Source organism: Oncorhynchus nerka, linkage group LG23 (genome assembly GCF_034236695.1).
Source record: "Oncorhynchus nerka isolate Pitt River linkage group LG23, Oner_Uvic_2.0, whole genome shotgun sequence".
NCBI lineage: Eukaryota > Metazoa > Chordata > Actinopteri > Salmoniformes > Salmonidae > Oncorhynchus > Oncorhynchus nerka.
Window position 1 is genome coordinate 40,870,706 of NC_088418.1, and position 19,431 is coordinate 40,890,136.

General features: G+C 42.5%; 1 protein-coding gene across 3 annotated transcripts in view; it reads left to right on the forward strand.

Annotated features, from left to right (window-relative positions):
* Window positions 1-19,431, forward strand: part of LOC115106838 (transcription initiation factor TFIID subunit 6-like) — a 62,558-nt gene that overhangs the window by 14,130 nt on the left and 28,997 nt on the right. For all 3 annotated transcript variants that reach the window (XR_010460715.1, XM_029629976.2, XM_029629977.2), the window contains 6 exons: window positions 8,893-9,053; window positions 9,254-9,340; window positions 11,128-11,281; window positions 11,506-11,562; window positions 13,648-13,764; window positions 16,205-16,326. Coding sequence is in view for 2 of the 3 variants with exons in the window: in XM_029629976.2 (XP_029485836.2) it covers window positions 8,898-9,053; window positions 9,254-9,340; window positions 11,128-11,281; window positions 11,506-11,562; window positions 13,648-13,764; window positions 16,205-16,326 (693 nt within the window). In the remaining variant the exon portion in view is untranslated. The remainder of the gene's footprint in view (window positions 1-8,892; window positions 9,054-9,253; window positions 9,341-11,127; window positions 11,282-11,505; window positions 11,563-13,647; window positions 13,765-16,204; window positions 16,327-19,431) is intronic.

Sequence of the window (19,431 nt, forward strand, 5' to 3'; positions counted from 1 at the left end):
TGCTAGACTAGAATTGCTCAACTTAGCATTGTAAATCATGCAGTTAGGACGCTGACTCCCATCATGTTCCGTTATACATGTGAATCCATATTGTACATATTCGTCCGACCACTTTCTTTTTTTGCTCGACATAGTAAGTATGAAGGGATTAAAATATTAAGAAAGAAATCACAAGACGTACCATCACGACAGTCACAAGTCGACTACTGAGCGCACCAAATTCCCTGCAGCACAGATAGGCCACCTGCAGCCAATGATGGCCAAGCGGGGCGTGTCATCACGAATCATATGAGTCGGATGTGTGTCTTGACCTCTGCCGAACCCCTGAGACTGACTCACCGAACCCCTGGGGTTCGATCGAACCCAGGTTAAGAACCACTGGCTTAAAGCATCAAACAAGCTCAATGCATATACATTTCTTTTTACAGTTGACTGTTCAAAAGAACAGATGACTTTCGGTTGACCAACATTTTTTTTAGCCGGGGACAGCCCTACTGCGACCACATTGATCCTAAGATCCAAAAATAAAGTTTTCTATGGACCAATGTCCACATTCCAACACTCCAAAAAAAGCATGGAACACGGAACCCAAACCGGCTGCGCGTGTGCCCCATCGTGCATACATTTATTTTGTTCCCCCACACCAAATGCAATCATGACACGCAGGTTAAAATATCAAAGCAAACTGAACCAATTATATTAATTATATTAATTCGGGGACAGGTGGAAAGCATTAAACATTTAGCTAGTTAGCTTGCACTTGCTAGCTAATTTGTCCTATTTAGCTAGCTTGCTGTTGCTAATTTGTCCTGGGATATAAACATTGAGTTGTTATTTTACCTGAAATGCACAAGGTCCTCTACTCCGCCAATCAATCCACACATAAAATGGTCAATCGAATCGTTTCTAGTCATCTCTCTTCCTTCCAGGCCTTTTCTTCTCTTGACTTTATATTGCGATTGGCAACTTTCATAAATTAGGTGCATTACCGCCACTGACCTTGTTCGTAATATAAGTCACCCACGTGGGTATAACCAATGAGGTGATGGCATGTGGGTACCTGCTTCTATAAACCAATTAGGAGATGAGAGAGGCAAGATTTGCAGCGCAATCTGTGTAAGAAATATAACTGATTTCTATTTTAGCCCGTGGCAACGCAGACGCTCGTTGGCGCGCACAATAATTGAATAACATAGATTTCAACATTTATTTTGCAACGCTCACGAACGCGACGCGAGTGGTGTAGTAAGCCTGTTATGGGCTTCTGCGAAATCCATGTCCAAAGTGTTGCAGTTCAGTTTAGCCCGCACTCGGCAAGCCGTATAAAAAACTCCCCCAGAATTAACGCATCGCACAGCCCACACAAATGCCTTGAAAACATCTCTTTCCCAAGGGCTTGTACTATCTATGACAGCATTGGCAGTTAGCTACAAACAGCTGGCAGACATGTTTACATTTGGTTAGGTTTATAAGTGCTTTGAGATGGAAGAAGTGAGCTAAATGTGGTTGCTCTATAGCTAGCAAGCAAGCCAGTTCTTTCACTTACCCAATTCATTTCCATGCCATTGATAATGCTTGCGGTCTCTGCTGGTGCTGCTGTGGGTTTTTAGATGCTTTAGAAGCCACATTAATGGTAGTGACAGCATCCACTTTGAGAAGCAACTTCTTGATAGCTGTGGAAGTTCTTGGATTAAATGTGCCCCACCGAATTGAGAGCATACTATTATAACAATTGATTTAAGAGTTTGTAATATGAGAATGTTTTCTTGAGGTGCTGTAAGTTACTATTTTATGAGTTTCTGGCATTGAGAAAAAGTGTAACACCTGTCTTTTAAAAGCTGTGCCCCATCTCAGGCCAGTTTGTAAACCTATTGCACTCACTTGGGCTTCGGCTGTGCTGTGTGAAGACCCTTTTAAACTGATGGATTTTGTGGATCTGAAGATCCTCTCCTACAAGACCACCCTGCTTGTGGCTTTGGCCTCGGCTAAACGCGTTGGAGATCTGCCTTATACCTTGACTACACCGCTCGCGTCGCATTTGCGAGCGTTGCAAAATACATTTAGTAATCTATGTTATTCAATTATTGAACCCACACTGCTTGCGCGTGTCAACGAGCGTGTGCGTTGCCAAGGGCTATCTCCTCATTGTTTTATAGAAGCAGGTACCCTCGTGCCATCTCTTCCTTGGTTATACCCACGTGGGTGATTGAAAGACGAACCGTGTTGCCGGTCGTCATGGCAGTGGTGGGCCGTCAGGGCCAGCAAGGCCTTCTCTGCTGGCCTAAACATCATCAGAATATATATATTTTTTAAATATATTTTCCCACAAATATGTATTCAATTATTCCCCAGAGTAAGAGTTACACTCTTCATTTCAGAGCGTTCCTCTTGGTTGCACTGCTTCCAGCCCCAGGTTGAGATTTGGAGGGCTGGTCTTTATGTTAGATCTTTTATCCAATCATATTCAGCCATCATGTGTTGCCAGGGGTCTAAAATCCAGTGTTACACAGGAGCCAGCTAGCAGGCGTAGTGCGTGCACGCCTATTGATTGGATTACCAATATTGAGAGGCAGGTCCTATATGGGCAGGTCTCAGAACTAAGAAACTGAAATTGATCAACTAATTAATTTGCGTACTACTAAGCTGTTTTTTCAACCCACAATGGCGGAAGGAGAAGATATCGATTTGGTCGAGGATATAATTATAACGCCATTCTCAAGACAAACTTTTCAAGAAAAGTTAGACATTGTCAGGAGAGGTAGACGCCGACGCTACAAAGCCTGTCACAGGCGGGAAAGGGGTTCGTTCGCCACTTTCAACTATGGGCGCTATCAATGACTCACAGGCTCCGAGAAGCACTGCAAACTGTACTGCTGGGAATGCCTATTATTTGCAAGTGATCGATTTGGTGTTTGGAGCCACACTGGCTTTGCAAACCTGAGTTGTCTAACCAAGGCAGCAACGAGACACCAAAGTACGGCTGGGCACTTACAAGCAATGGTGCTTTTGAAAACTTTTGGGGACACCCGAGTGGATCTACAGCTCAACGAACAAGCGCGCAGGGCAACGAAGCTGCACAATGAAAAGGTATTGTACTCTTCCCCTGCAATTCTCTGAATAAAAATGTCAATTTCAAGGTGACGCAACGCCTGGTTATACTGCGTTTCTGTCTAAATGTATAGTGTCTAGAGCCATGGCATCATAATGATGGTAATAAGAGGTGGATTAATTCGGGTGGGACTGTGTAGGACTTCACTGAAGGCCCAGGCCCCAGAACCACGGCACGCTACTGCGTCATGGTAATACTATGAAAGTTTAGATGCCAATCACCATATAAGGAGATGGGAGAGGCAGGACTTGCAATGCGATCTGCTTCAGAAATAGAAAGAACTTATATTTTAGCCCTTGGCAACGCAGATGCTCGTTGACACGCGCAATAAATGAATAACATGGATTTCAAAATGTATTTTGCAACGCACGCGATGCGAGCGGTGTAGTCAGGGTATTATGCTGCATTTCGATGAGGGATGCAAAAAAACATGCAAGAAAGATGGTGATGGCAAAAGCACGCCAGCACAACGGTATGCATTGCTATGGTTTTGCTTTTGCTTTGCTATGCATTGCTTTTACTTGCTATATTGTATTTACTTTGCCACCATGGCCTTTTTTGCCTTTACCTCCCTTCTCACCTAATTTGCTCACATTGTATATAGACTTGTTTATACTGTATTATTGACTGTATGTTTGTTTTACTCCATGTGTAACTCTGTGTCGTTGTATGTGTCGAACTGCTTTGCTTTATCTTGGCCAGGTCGCAATTGTAAATGAGAACTTGTTCTCAACTTGCCTACCTGGTTAAATAAAGGTGAAATAAATAAATAAAATAAAATGGTGATTTCAGTAAACAAACAGTCCAAATCGACATCCGGTAGAAAACTATGCTACAGCAGAACGCAAAAGTTTAAATATTTGACCTCTGGTGACTGCATTCACATTGAACACAATGACGTCCACCTCGTACCATCCAAAACACAGCATAACTGGGCCGTACAGTGCCACCATTTTACTACACGGTTTATATGGTCAAATTTTTTCAAATGTCATTCCAGGCCTGGAAAAGTTTTGGAATATTATAAAACGTGAAAAGTTTTGGAAAAGTCATGGAATTTAATTTCATAATTAATGTTAATGTAATTTATTTAGGCAAAGTTTTAAAATATTTTATCAATCAAATAAGTCAACATATCAGCCAGGATTGTCTGTGTTTGTGTGCATCAGCTGCATGTTTGCAAGGTGAGTGGACCATTGCTCAAGGAGAGAGACATCACAGCAGCAGGTAGGCATGGCCTATAAAATATGATGGAGAACAGATGAAATAGGTAGACAATTAAAATCATATCTTGTACCCTCTAGTTAACTTCAGCTATTATTAGCATGTATTCATGTTTTCGTCATGTCCCAAAAAACCTATCACTGACACTTGTGAATAAGGCCGTACAAAGTTGATTTACTTTTTTTGAACCATTCATATGATTCATTTAAACGATTCTTTTCGCAGAAACGAACTATTCACTTTGCAATTGTATTAGTTGGTATTCGTTCAATCACGTTCATTTTTAGGATAAATATTAAATGTAAACTTGTTTTGTAGATGCTTCCACTTTATTTGGCCATCCAATGTAGGGGATATTGCAACTCAATAAATGCTATTCAGCCTGCAAAGTAAACACTTTTTAAGATAGCTAAGATAAATATGACTAAACCAAAAAATATAAATTTCATGAAGAAAGTGTGTGGGCTTGCTTCAGCTGAATAAAAAGATTTGTAGCCTATCATAGCCATTTGATCTTTGATATATTGAATGAGCAAATTATTTCAAAAGGCACAAAACTTCAAATTTTATTGGTCACATACACGTGTTTAGCAGATTATTATTAATTATTATTGCGGGTGTTGCGAAATGCTTGAGTTTCTAGCTCCAACAGTGCAGTAGTTTCAACAATTTTCCCAACAATACACACAAATCTAAGTAAAGGAATTGAATTAAGAATATATAAATATATAGATGAGTAATGTCAGAGCGGCATAGACTAAGATACAGTAGAATAGGATAGAATACAGTATATACATATGAGATGAGTAAAGCAAAAATATTTAAATATTATTAAAGTGGCCAGTGATTTCAAGTCTATGTACACTTCTGGTCCAAAGCTTTAGAACGATCTTGAAGAAAAAGAAACGCACACCTATTTAGGCGAGGTGCTGGCTAGCGGAGTAGAAAACTTGAAAATAAAGAGAGCTGCACACTCTAGGAGCTCAGATGCAAAAATGTAATTACCAACGTTTCGACAGCCAAGCTGTCTTCAACAGGGTATAAATCAGACAGCTTGGCTGTCGAAACGTTGGTAATTACATTTTTGCATCTGAGCTCCTAGAGTGTGCGGCTCTCTTTTATTTTATTTCCAAAGCTTTAGAACACCTACTTGTTCAAGAGTTTTAATTTATTTGGACTACTTTCGACATTGTAGAATAATAGTGAAGACATCACAACTAGGAAATAACACATATGGAATCATGTAGTAACCAACAAAGTGTTAAACAAATCAAAATATCTTTTATATTTGAGATTCTTCAAAGTAGCCACCCTTTGCCTTGATTACAGCTTTGCACAATCTTGGCATTCTTTCAACCAGCTTCAGCTGGAATGCTTTTCCAACAGTTTTGAAGGAGTTCCCACATATGCTGAGCACTTGTTGGCAGCTTTTCCTTCACTCTGCGGTCCGAGTTATCCCAAACCATCTCAATTTGATTGAGGTCGGGTGATTGTGGAAGAAGGTGTTTAGCTGAACTCGAATAGCCAAACCGAACTCTTGTACTTGCATACGTGGCTGGTTTTCCTTTGTAATCCGTGATTGTCTGTAGACCATGCCCACATACTCCACTTTGTCTCTATACTGACATTTTGCCTGTTTGATTGCCTTACGGAGGGAATAACTACACTGTTTGTATTCGGCCATATTACCTGTTATGCAGGTGAGTGAGGACCCAACAGCGATTCAACAGAAACAGAGAAAACATAAATCCTCAATCTTTACAGGAGATGTCCAAACAGGGAAAACATAAATCCTCTATCTTTGCAGGAGAGTCCTCCTTCTAGTAGTAGAGGAGAATTGCAGGGCTAGCGGCAACAGACTGCAGGTCCCTCTGGGTAGGCGCGGCCGTAGAGGACAGAGACACCTGCTCACACGCAGCATCTGATGAAGAGGCAGATTACGACAGGACGGGACAAGGGCAAAGCAAACAAGAATCCGACAAGGACAGAAGCAGAAACAGAGAGAGAAATAGAGACTTAATCAGAGGGCAAAAGAGGAGACAGGTGTGAGAGAGTAAACGAGGTCGTTAGGAGAATGGGGAACAGCTGGGAGCAGGAACGGAACGATAGAGAGAGAGAGAGATAGTAACCTAATACGACCAGCAGGGGGAAACGAAGAGAAGAGAAAGCACAGGGACAAGACATAACATGACAATACGTGACATTACCAGTCACCTTGCCATGGTTAAATACTGTAGTTTGCGCGTTCTGTTTTTCAACAATCCACTGTTTCTGGTTAAGGTAGGTTTTGATAGTCGCAGTGGGTACATCATCTCCTATACACTTCCTGATGAACTCAGTCACCTTATCAGTGTATTCGTCGACGTTATTGTCGGATGCTACCCGGAACATGTCTTTTAGGGGAGCTAATAGGTGTGCAGCCTTTTATTCCTGTCCATCTCTAAAGGTATCAGCATGCTTCAGTTCAGCTCGTGCCTAGCTGAACTCGGCTAGCCGAACAGAACATGTTTACTTGCATACTCCCTTAAACGACCTTAGCTTGAAAAACAAGAAAAAAGCGTCAATAGTACTGTTTGTCCATTTTGAAATGCATAGCCAGTATACATTACCTCAAAATAGTCTGAATGTATCAAAGACAAAATCTGTCATTAATTTTGCCAAGGAGATCTTAGTCGTGGAATTTTACATCTAACTAAGATATTTGATGCTGTATTTCTCAATGAAAAAATGTGCATGAAAGTGAGTCGTCTCTTGTTGAATGACAACAAAGACTTTATTGAAGAATCCCTACTGTTGACCAATCACCGACGAAAGAACATAGACTTCGACTCCGAATTCAGCTTGCCTCAAGAAAAAATATTGTGTGCACTCAACGAAGTCCAAAACGAACAAAAGCGTAACATAATGTCATGCTAGTATATGCACAAACTCTGCCAAACTGTTTCGGCTGGGAAGCATGCAGATGCCTTAACAAACCACATTTTAGAAATGAGCTGCTCAACCGGACCTTGATTAAAACTGTCTCTGATGTGTTTGAGCAGGGCTTGATGAAAAGCCTGCATGCCTAGTAGCTCTCCAGACTGAGGGTTTGCCGCGACAGGGTAGCCTAGTGGTTAGAGCATTGGACTAGTAACCGGAAGGTTGCAAGTTCAAACCCCCGAGCTGACAAGGTCTGTCGTTCTGCCCCTGAACAGGCAGTTAACCCACTGTTCCTAGGCCGTCATTGAAAATAAGAATTTGTTCTTAACTGACTTGCCTAGTTAAATAAAAACAATAAAAAACATGTGTTTTATACAGTTGCCTAACAGGTATTCATTCTACTTTGTGGAATGAAGTGCCTTACTCAACGACAGGAGATGGGATCAGAGAGCAGCCTCCCAGTGTTCAAACCACATTACGCTTACTTTTGTATATAGAAACACAACCAATTATTGGTCATAGAAATTTGGTTAAAAGTTATGGGAAAATCATGAAATTCCATCTGTCAAAATGTGTATGAACCCTGTTACTAGCATATGCGCCTAAATATTTTTCTGTGTGACATGACCTGGAATTTTAATTTAGGAGCACCAGTGAACCTATATAAAAAAAGCTTTAGTACCTCAAAATGTTTCATTGGGCTCCTAAATGTCTTTGTGTGCATCTACATTTTTCAACTTAGGCACACACACGTTCTCATTGTTAAAAAGAATAAGTAAACTCTAAGGTGACGTTGCGTTCTAGTGCATCCTGAATGTCCTACAGGTGACATCATGCATCCTTCGCCCTTAAGGTCATGAATGTCCTACAGCTAACATCATGCATCCTTCGCCCTTAAGGTCATGAATGTCCTACAGGTCTCTAGCTTTTGAGCTTTTTCCATTTTTGCCGCCTCTGTTTGCTTCTGAGGAGCAGCGGCTGTTACATGTCCGGTACGAGCGTTACACATGTACATTGAGCACTTCTAAGCAGCGTCTCTCCCACTGGATTGTGGAGGCTATTTCTCTGGCATATGACAGCAGAAGGCAGGAATGACCTAACGGTGTACACAACGCGTACACTGTACTTACGGCTGGAGAGGGAGAGGGTCATTAGGCAGTGTGTAGATTTGTGCAATACCTGGGCACCGCACATTTTTCTGTTGGGTTGTAACTCTGGGTAGACTGCCGTGGACCAATTCATTTGCTGTCCACTGGGGTCGTCTTGGGTGTGATTTTGTATCCCCATAGCTGTTTTGAACCGAGTTGATCGACTAAAAGGGAACGTACAGATGACTATAACTACTGTTTACTGAAGGAGGGAAACAACGTGCACCGCCCAGTTCTGGACTCGGTGAAGCTCAGTACAGAATAGAAGGAATTAATCCGGGCTTCGGGTTATCACCTGTGGAAGGGGGCCTTATCAGGCATGATTCTAATGTTCTTCAGTAGAGGGCGCAATCATGCAAACTCCCCATAACTGTGTTTGACCTCGTTTCCTTTCTTCAGGAAACAGTAGTTATAGTCATAAGTAACTGTACGTTTTCTTTCAGCTTGACATCCCTCCTTATTGACCTCTGCGCTATCTCTCTTATCCAACAGCCACCATGGCTGAGGAGCGGAGGCCGAAGCAGTGCACTGTGGTTCTGCCCACGGAGTCAATGAAGGCCATGGCAGAGTCCATAGGAGTGGGGCAGCTACAGGAGGAGAGCTGTGCCGCCCTGAGCGAGGAGGTCAGCTACAGAATAAAGGAGATCGCCCAGGTAAGAACCGGGCCCTTTTCCGTATTGCACACCGTAGCAAAATGATTTGCAGCAGAGAATGTGTAAAGTGTGATCTTATTGGACGACTCACTCTGACATGTCGCACCTCAGTTCATATCAATACCAATGAACACCGGGTAATTGTGTTATGAAATGTCATCCTTCGCTCATATTTTCTGTTTACCCCCTTTGTCTTCCAGGACGCGTTGAAGTTTATGCACCATGGAAAGAGATGTAAACTGACGACCAGCGACATAGATCATGCTCTTAAACTGAAGAATGTAGAGGTGAGGGGGACTATACTACGCCATCATGGAGAAATGGTTCTTTCTTTGGAGAACTTTTCACAGGACCTCAATGAAATATAGTATATAGGCTATTGAAAGGAACATTTCAGGTTTCATTTGCTTAAGCAGACTTGTGAATTTAATGATATCAATCAATTGGCTTGACTTTTTCAAAATTTTGTTACGTTACACCCTTATTCTAAAATGGATTTTAAAAATTCTCAGCAATCTACACACAATACCCCATAATGTGAAACATTTTTTAAAACGTTTTTGCAAAAAACAATAACAGATCACGTATTTACATAAGTATTCAGACACGTAATTGAGGTCAGGTGCATCTTGTTTCCATTGATCATCCTTGAGATCTTTCTACAACTTGATTGGAGTCCACCTGTGGTAAATTAAATTGATTTGGAAAGGCACACATCTGTCTATATAAGGTACAACAGTTGACAGTGCCTGTCAAAGCAAAAACCAGGCCATGAGGTCGAAGGAATTGTCTGTAGAGCTCCGAGAGAGGATTGTGTCGAAGCACAGATCTGGGGAAGGGTACCAAAAAAGGTCTTCAGCATTGAAGGTCCCCAAGAACACAGTGGCCTCCATCAATCTTAAATGGAAAAAGTTTGGAACCACCAAGACTCTTCCTAGAGCCGGCTGCCCGGCCGAACTGAGCAATCGGGAGGAGAAGGGCCTTGGTCAGGGATTGTCACTCTGACAGAGCTCAAGAGTTCCTCTGTGGAGATGGGACAATCATCTCTGCAGAACTCCACCAATCAGGCCTTTACGGTAGAGTGGCCAGACGGAAGCCACTCCTGAGTAAAAGGCATATGACAGCCCGCTTGGAGTTTGCCAAAAGGCACCTAAAGACCATGAGAAAGATTCTTTAGTCTGATGAAACCAAGATTGAACTTTTTGGCCTGAATTCCAAGTGTTACGTCTGGGGGAAACCCGGCACCATCCCTACGGTGAAGCATGGTGGTGGCAGCATCATGCTGTGGATATGTTTTTCAGGGACTGGGAGACTAGTCAGGATCAAGGCAAAGATGAACGGAGCAAAGTACAGAGAGATCCTTGATGAAAACCTGCTCCAGAGGGCTCAGGAACTCTGAACTGGGGCGAAGGTTCACCTTCCAACAGGACAACGACCTTAAGCACACAGCCAAGACAACGCAGGAGTGGCTTCGGGACAAGTCTCTGAATGTCCTTGAGTGGCCCAGCCAGAGCCCGGACTTGAACCCGATCGAACATCTCTGGAGAGACCTGAAAAAAGCTGTGCAGCGACGCTCCCCATCCAACCTGACAGAGCTTGATAGGATCTGCAGAGAAGAATGGATGAAAATCTTAAAATACATGTTTGCCAAGCTTGTAGTATCATACCCAAGAAGACTCAAGGCTGTAATTGCTGCCAACGGTGCTTGAACAAAGTACTGAGTAAAGAGTTTGAATACTTACGTAAATGTGATATTTCATATATATATATTTTTTGTATTCATTTGCTTACATTTCTAAAAACCTGTTTTTGATTTGTTTTTATGGGGTATTGTGTGTAGATTGAGGGGGTAAAAACAATTTAATAAATTTTAGAATACATTTTTAACCTAACAAAATGTGGAAAAAGTCAAGGGGTCTGAATACTTTCCGAAGGCACTGTAGATATTGATGGAAGTCACTACACTGGTACATGCACCATTTCAGTTTGTCTGTATCTATCCAGCCATCACAATATTAGTCATCCCAGTGCTTGGGTTCATAGCGGCCTCCTCTCTGTCCTCTCTCCTCCACAGCCTCTCTATGGCTTCCAGTCGCAGGAATTCATTCCGTTCCGCTTCGCCAGTGGAGGAGGGAGAGAGCTTCACTTCTACGAGGAGAAGGAGGTAGACCTCAGTGACATCATCAACACACCCCTCCCTAGAGTCCCCCTTGACGTTTCGCTCAAAGGTATTATTATAGTTTGTTTTTTTGTTTTTTTTTGGGGGGGGGGGGTGTTTTACAAAAACGAATAGATATATCTCTCTCTCTTAAACTATTTCAAAGGTAAAGGTGTTGATTGCATTGAGTAAGTAGATTCACATGTACTGTGTTATCTACACGTCCTATGACAGTTTTTGATTTAGTTGATTATACAAGCTCTTGTACCTCCTCTCTTGTTTTCTGTTCCTCAGCTCACTGGTTAAGTATTGAAGGTGTCCAGCCTTCGATACCAGAGAACCCACCCCCAGGTGAGACGTCTGTCTGTGTTTGTCTATGTCCGTCTTTCTCTATCATCTACTTGAGAAAAGCAGCATAATTCTTAAAACAACCACATTTGCAGTATGTGTATGTTTACACTATGTATACAGTGCCTTTGGAAAGTATTCAGACCCCTTGACTTTTTCCACATTTTGTTAAGTTACAGCCTTATTCTAAAATGGATTAAATAATAAATAAAAAATTCCTCGGCAATCTACACACAATACTCCATGAAAAGTGAAAACATTTTATTTTATTTTAAATGTATTACCAATAAAAAACAGAAATACCCTATTTACATAAGTATTCAGACCCATTTGAAATTGAGCTCAGGTGCATCCTGTTTTCATTGATCATCCTTGAGATGTTTCTACAACTTGGAGTCCTCCTGTGGTACATTCAATTGATTGGACATGATTTGGAAGGGACACACCTTTCTATATAAGGTCCCACAGTTGGCAGTGCATGTCAGAGCAAAAACCAAGCCATGAGGTCGAAGGAATTGTCCGTAGAGCTCAGAGACCGGATTATGTCGAAGCACAGGTCCCCAAGAACACAGTGGTCTCCATCATTCTTAAATGGAAAAAGTTTGGAACCACCAAGACTCTTCCTAAGCTGGACACCTGGCCAAACCGAGCAATCGGGGAAAAGGGCCTTGGTCAGGGAGGTGACCAAGAACCCAATGGTCACTCTGACAGAGCTCTAGAGTTCCTCTGTGGAGATAGGGGAACCTTCCAGAAGAACAACCATCTCTGCAGCACTCCACCAATCAGGTATTTATGGTAGTTTGGCAAGACGGAAGCCACTCCTCAGTAAAAGACACATGACAGCCCGCTTGGAGTTTGCCAAAAGACACATAAAGAATTCTCAGACCATGCGAAACAAGATTCTCTGGTCTGATGAAACCGAGATTGAACTTTTTGGCCTGAATGCTAAGTGTCACGTCTGGAGGAAACCTTGCACCATCCCTACGGGGAAGCATGGTGGTGGCAGCATCATGCTGTGGGGATGTTTTTCAGCAGCAGGGACAAGGAGATTAGTCAGGATCGAGGGAAAGATGAACGGGGGAAAAGTACAGAGAGATCCTTGATGAAAACCTGCTCCAGAGCACTCAGGACCTCAGCCTGGGGTGAATGTTCACTTTCCAACAGGACAACGACCCTAAGCACACAGCCAAGACAACACACAGGAATGGCTGAATGTTCTTGAGTGGCCCAGCCAGAGCTCGGACTTGAACTAGATCGAACATCTCTGGAGAGACCTGAAAATAGCTGTGCAGCGACGCTCCCCATCCAACCTGACAGAGCTTGAGAGGATCTGCAGAGAATAATGGGGGAAAAAATCCCCAAATACTGGTGTGCCAAGCTTGTAGCGTCATACCCAAGAAGACTCAAGGCTGTAATCACTGCCAAAGGTGCTTGAACAAAGGCCTGAGTAAAGAGTCTGAATAGTTTGTCATTATGGGGTATTGTGTTTAGATTGAGGGACCATTTCATCCATTTTAGAATAAGGCTGTAATGTAACAAAATATGGAAAAAGTGAAGGGGTCTGAATACTTTCCGAATGCACTGAATGCACCAGCAGTATACCACCCTGCATACCACTGCTGGGTTGTTCCTGGTCTGTCCCTGGATGGGAGACCAGATGCTGCTGGTGGTGTTGGAGGGCCAGTAGGAGGCACTCTTTCCTCTGGTCTAAAAATAAATAAATAAATATATATATATCCCAATTCCCCGGGGCAGTGATTGGGGACACTGCTCTGTGTAGGTTGCCGTCTTTCGGATGGGACGTTAAACGGGTGTCCTGACTCTCTGAGGTCATTAAAGATCCCATGGCACTTATCGTTAGAGTAGGGGTGTTAACCCCGGTGTCCTGGCTAAATTCCCAATCTGGCCCTCAAACTATCACGGTCACCTCATAATCCCCAGTTTACAATTGGCTCATTCATCCCCCTCCTCTCCCCCTATTCCCCAGGTCGTTGTTGCTGTAAATGAGAACATGTTCTCAGTCAATTACCTGGTAAAATAACGGATAAATAAATAATAAACATTAAAAAATAAATCTCTTTCCCTCAGCCCCCAAAGAGCAGCAGAAGACTGAATCTACAGAGCCTCTCAAAGCCGTCAAGCCTGGTCAGGAGGAGGAGGGCTCCATCCAGAAGGGCCAGGGAGCTACATCTGCAGAGCCTAAAGGTCAGTGTATTCTCTGTTTGTAATGTCTATTGTCTCTCTATCCGTCTGTCTGTATTGTCTGTGTGTCGGTACTATATGCCATCTTAAAATTGTACGTGCACAAGTAGAGTTGGATTATTTGCTCTAAAATGTTAAATAGATATTTATTTAATTTTATGTGTGGGACAAAACAAACCACATCAATGACATTCAAGATATTCTTCAGTATTAAACCCATTCTTCAAGTGGCAATCAGCATTTTAAACAATAACAAAGTGTGCTCCCCTTAGGTGATGTGAACCTTTTTCCTATCGTCATTATGTACTCATAAAGCATTGTGATATATACGATGGTATCGCACCCTATTGGCCAACCGCAAACATAAAAATAATAAGACAAAAACACAGTTGGGCTGAAACCACCGTTAGGCTACAGTACGAAATTGTATGCTACATCTGGAATAATCATGATGAAAGAAGATGTTGTTGAAAGCTTGCCAGAGGCTAAGTACAGACAAATCTTTTCTAATATTCCTTTCTGGTGGGGCTTCATTATAGAATGTGTGTTGCGCAACTGATGAGGAACGGGCTGTCTTACCGTAAGTGAATTATAAATCATGGACTGGATAGAAGCAAATTCTACCGTCTTAAGAACTGGATAATAATTGCTTTGACTCATCCTACTCTCTTAATAGGCTGTTTCTTCAGTCTCTCATAAAGCTGTGTTCATGAGAATAGCCTAAAGACTCTCGACTTTCATTCTCGTTCTTTTTGAAAGCGGCAACTTTAGGGCAAACGTATTAGAATATTTGGGAAATAGGCTACTATTCACAACTTGAATTTGTCTTAAAGCTTGTATGATAGACCTAGTAGGAGGATAGGTTATTGGCCATTTGGTTTTCAACCTCAAATGGAGCGATTTGTCCACCTCTCACGGATCATTCATTTTTTTATAAGCTTAAACCAGATTGTTCTGTACGCCATTGATATTGTTTGTTCTCCCTCATTATTAGTCCCCTGGCTACCGTACGTTTTTAGGCTATTCAAACAACTTTTTGAGATGGACTCCAGCCACCCTAGTCATAGACTGCACAGCAAGCGGTACTGGAGCGCCAAGTCTAGGTCCAAAAGACTTCTTAACAGCTTCTACCCCCAAGCCGTAAGACTCCTGAACATCTAATCAAATGGCTACCCAGACTATTTGCATTGCTCCCCCCCTCCCCCCTTCTTTTATGCTGCTGCTACTCTCTGTTTATTATCTATGCATAGTCACTAACTCTACCTACATGTACATATTACCTCTACTAACCGGTGCCCCCACACATTGACTCTGTACCGGTACCCCTTGTATTTCGCCTCGCTATTGTTATTTTACTGCTTTTCTTTAATTATTTGTTACTGTTATTATTTACTTAACCAACAATGCAGTTAAGAAAAATTTGGCGCACATGACCATCGGTTTAAATAAATGCAGAGGGTTAACACCTTTAGTTGGCTCTCCCTATTTTGATTTCTAGACCAACAATCCATTAACTGATTTCCCTGATTTCATTTTGTTCCACCTTTTTGTTTTGCTTCCTGGTGTAGGTTTTTCTTTTGTTTGCCTCTTCCTGGGCAAATTTAGTGTGCGCTCATGGTGGGTGTCTTTTAAGTTGCTGTTGCTAGTCAACTTTCAGTGGACACTATTGTGAATTCTTCAGTACATATGTGGCAATTATTTATTTCAGAAGGAGCCAGAAAAACTAGTGCACTCTATATGTGCTCTAGGTCGTTGGACACCATTAGACATGCACCTGTCTGGGGTGTAGACACGACTGGTTATTCCTGTAACTGTCTTACGGCCTACTATGTACTGTTGCTGTGGTTACACATCTCGGGTCTTTTCCAGAACAATGGTGTCCCTTTCAGAGGAGTTAGCAGGATGACATGTATGGTTATTCCCGTAGAGTGCCAAGGTCTATGGTCCTACATGCATGAACCTGGCTTAAGGCGAGTGCAGGTCTATTTGTGTCTATTTCTGTGGCTCTACGGGTTCCATGCCCTAATATGAAGGCAATATGAAAACGGTGGCTAAATGCCAGAGGGGATGAGCCGTTAAGAGGAGTTACTATGAGTGTGACGTAAGGAGGACAAATGTATAATTAGTCTGTGCCAAGACTGGAAGGCACTTGTATTCATGAACCAGCTCGGCTTTTATTATGAAGTAATAAAACGTCTGTTTGAACTCACAGGCTCCGGTATTTGTGAAATATGATTGACCGAATATTTCCACGACAACACTGCCATGCATTTATTAGTTATATTCTTCAAGAATAAATAGGTACATATCATTAATTTATAAGTCCAACAATTGATGTAGCAGCTGCAGATAGCCCCATTAAGGAAAAGCAATTCCTATTTAATAAACATTTGTTTCCATCTCTCTCTCTTTCCCTGTGTGTTTTTCTGCCCCCCATTCCCAGGAAAGAAGGATGGTCTGATGAGGATGAAGCCCCGCAGTACTCACGAGCTCTCAGTGGAACAGCAGCTCTACTACAAGGAGATCACGGAGGCCTGCGTCGGGTCCTGTGAGGCCAAGAGAGCTGTGAGTCAACTGTTTATCAAGTGTGCATGCATGTAAGAAAGAGTTGTGTGGTTGTGTCTCCTCCAGAATGATTGGCACACTTGAAAAGATGAGCAAAAGACTGTGAAAAACAATACAAATACAGTGGGGCAAAAAAGTATTTAGTCAGCCACCAATTGTGCAAGTTCTCCCACTTAAAAAAAGATGAGAGAGGCCTGTAATTTTATCATAGGTACACTTCAACTATGACAGACAAAATTAGAAAATAAAATCCAGAAAATCACATTGTAGAATTTTTAATGAATTTATTTGCAAATTAAGTATTTGGTCAATAACAAAAGTTTATCTCAATACTTGACAGAGGTCAAACGTTTTCTGTAAGTCTTCACAAGGTTTTCACACACTGTTGCTGGTATTTTGGCCCATTCCTCCATGCAGATCTCCTCTAGAGCAGTGATGTTTTGGGGCTGTTGCTGGGCAACACAGACTTTCAACTCCCTCCAAAGATTTTCTATGGGGTTGAGATCTGGAGACTGGCTAGGCCACTCCAGGACCTTGAAATGCTTCTTACGAAGCCACTCCTTCGTTGCCCGGGCGGTGTGTTTGGGATCATTGTCATGCTGAAAGACCCAGCCATGTTTCATCTTCAATGCCCTTGCTGATGGAAGGTTTTTACTCAAAATCTCACGATACATGGCCCCATTCATTCTTTCCTTTACACGGATCAGTCGTCCTGGTCCCTTTGCAGAAGAACAGCCCCAAAGCATAGGTACACTTCAACTGTGAGAGACGGAATCTAAAACAAAAATCCAGAAAATCACATTGTATGATTTTTAACCAATTAATTTCCATTTTATTGCATGACATAAGTATTTGATACATCAGAAAAACAGACCTTAATATTTGGTATAGAAACCTTTGTTTGCAATTACAGAGATCATACGTTAAATCGGACGATTAATCGTTATCAGCTTTTTTGGTCCTCCAATAATTGGTATTGGCGTTAAAAAAATCATAATTGGTCGACCTCTAATTCCTACCACTGCTGTGTCGTCTGCAAACTTGATGATTGAGTTGGAGGCGTGCATGGCCAACCAGTCATGGGTGAACAGGGAGTACAGGAGAGGGCTGAGAACACACCCTTGTGGGGCCCCAAGTGTTGAGGATCAGCGGGGTGGAGATGTTGTTACCTACCCTCACCATCTGGGGGCGGCCCGTCAGGAAGTCCAGGACCCAGTTGCACAGAGCGGGGTCGAGACCCAGGGTCTCGAGCTTGATGACGAGCTTGGAGGGTACTATGGTGTTAAATACTGAGCTGTAGTCGATGAACAGCATTCTCACATAGGTATTCCTCTTGTCCAGATGGGTTAGGGCAGTGTGATTGCGTGCGTCTGTGAACCTATTGGGGCGGTAAGCTAATTGGAGTGGGTCTAGGGTGTCCGGTAGGGTGGAGGTGATATGGTCATTGACTTGTCTCTCAAAGCACTTCATGATGAAGGAAGTCGTTTAGCTCAGTTACCTTAGCTTTCTTGGGAACAGGAACAATGGTGGCCCTCTTGAAGCATGTGGGAATGGCAGACTGGGATAAGGATTGATTGAATATGTCCGTAAACACACCAGCCAGCTGGTCTGCACATGCTCTGAGGACGCGGCTAGGGATGCCTCTGGGCCAAGCAGGTGAGGGTTAATCACGTTTAAATGTTTTACTCACGTTCGCTGCAGTGAAGGAGAGCTCGCAGGTTTTGGTAGCGGGCCATGTCGGTGGCACTGTATCGTCCCAATTTGTAAGTCGCTCTGGATAAGAGCGTCTGCTAAATGACTTAAATGTAAATGTGAAGCGAGCAAAGAAGTTGTTTAGTTTGTCTGGGAGAACGACATTGTGGTCCGTGACAGTGCTGGTTTTCTTTTTGTGGTCCGTGATTGACTGTAGACCCTGCCACATACCTCTCGTGTCTGAGCCGTTGAATTACAACTTCCACTTTGTCCCTATACTGACGCTTAGCTTGTTTGATTGCCTTGCGGAGGAAATAGTTACACTGTTTGTATTCGGTCATGTTTCCTGTCGCCTTGCCCTGATTAAAAGCAGTGGTTCGCGCTTTCAGTTTTGCACAAATGCTGCCATCAATCCACGGTTTCTGGTTGGGGATGGTTTTAATAGTCACTGTGGGTCCAACATCATCGATGCACTTGCTAATAAACTCGCTCACCGAATCAGCGTATTCATCAATGTTATTGTCCGACGCTATGCGGAACATATCCCAGTTCACGTGATCGAAGCAATCTTGAAGCGTGGAATCCGATTGGTCGGACCAGTGTTGAACAGACCTGAGTACGGGCGTTTCCTGTTTTAGTTTCTGTCTATAGGCTGGGAGCAACAAAATGGAGACATAAGATTTTCCAAAAGGAGTACGGGGGAGGGCTTTGTATGCGTCGCAGAAGTTAGAATAACAATGATCCAGGGTTTTGCCAGCCCGTGTCGCGCATTCTATATGCTGATAAAATTTAGGGAGCCTTGTTTTCAGATTAGCCTTGTTAAAATCCCCAGCTACAATAAATGCAGCCTCATGATATGTGGTTTCCAGTTTACATGAAGTACTTTCAGGGCTGTCGATGTGTCTGCTTGGGGGGGATATACACAACTGTGATAATAATCAAAGAGAATTCTCTTTGTAGATAATGCGATCGGCATTTGATTGTAAGGAATTCTAGGTCAGGTGAATAAAAGGACTTGAGTTCCTGTAAGTTGTATTGATCACACCATGTCTCGTTAATCATAAGGCATACACCCCCGCCCTTCTTCTTACAAGAGATTTGTTTTGTTTGTCGGCGCGATGCGTGAAGAAACCAGGTGGCTGTACCGACTCTGATAATGCATCCCGAGTGAGCCATGTTTCCGTGAAACAAAGAACGTTACAGTGTTGTTGTCAGTTTGTCCACTTTAATGGTGAAATATGCATTGAAATTATTGGCTAAATCCAAAGGTTTTGTTATAAATGACCCATTAACTTCAATGGAGATTAATTTGGTTTTCTGCCCATAATATCATTTAAGGTGCTCCAAAGTATTTTCCCATTGTTTTTATAATTTGTTTTGTTTTGGTCATATAATTACTTTAGTCTCAGTTTC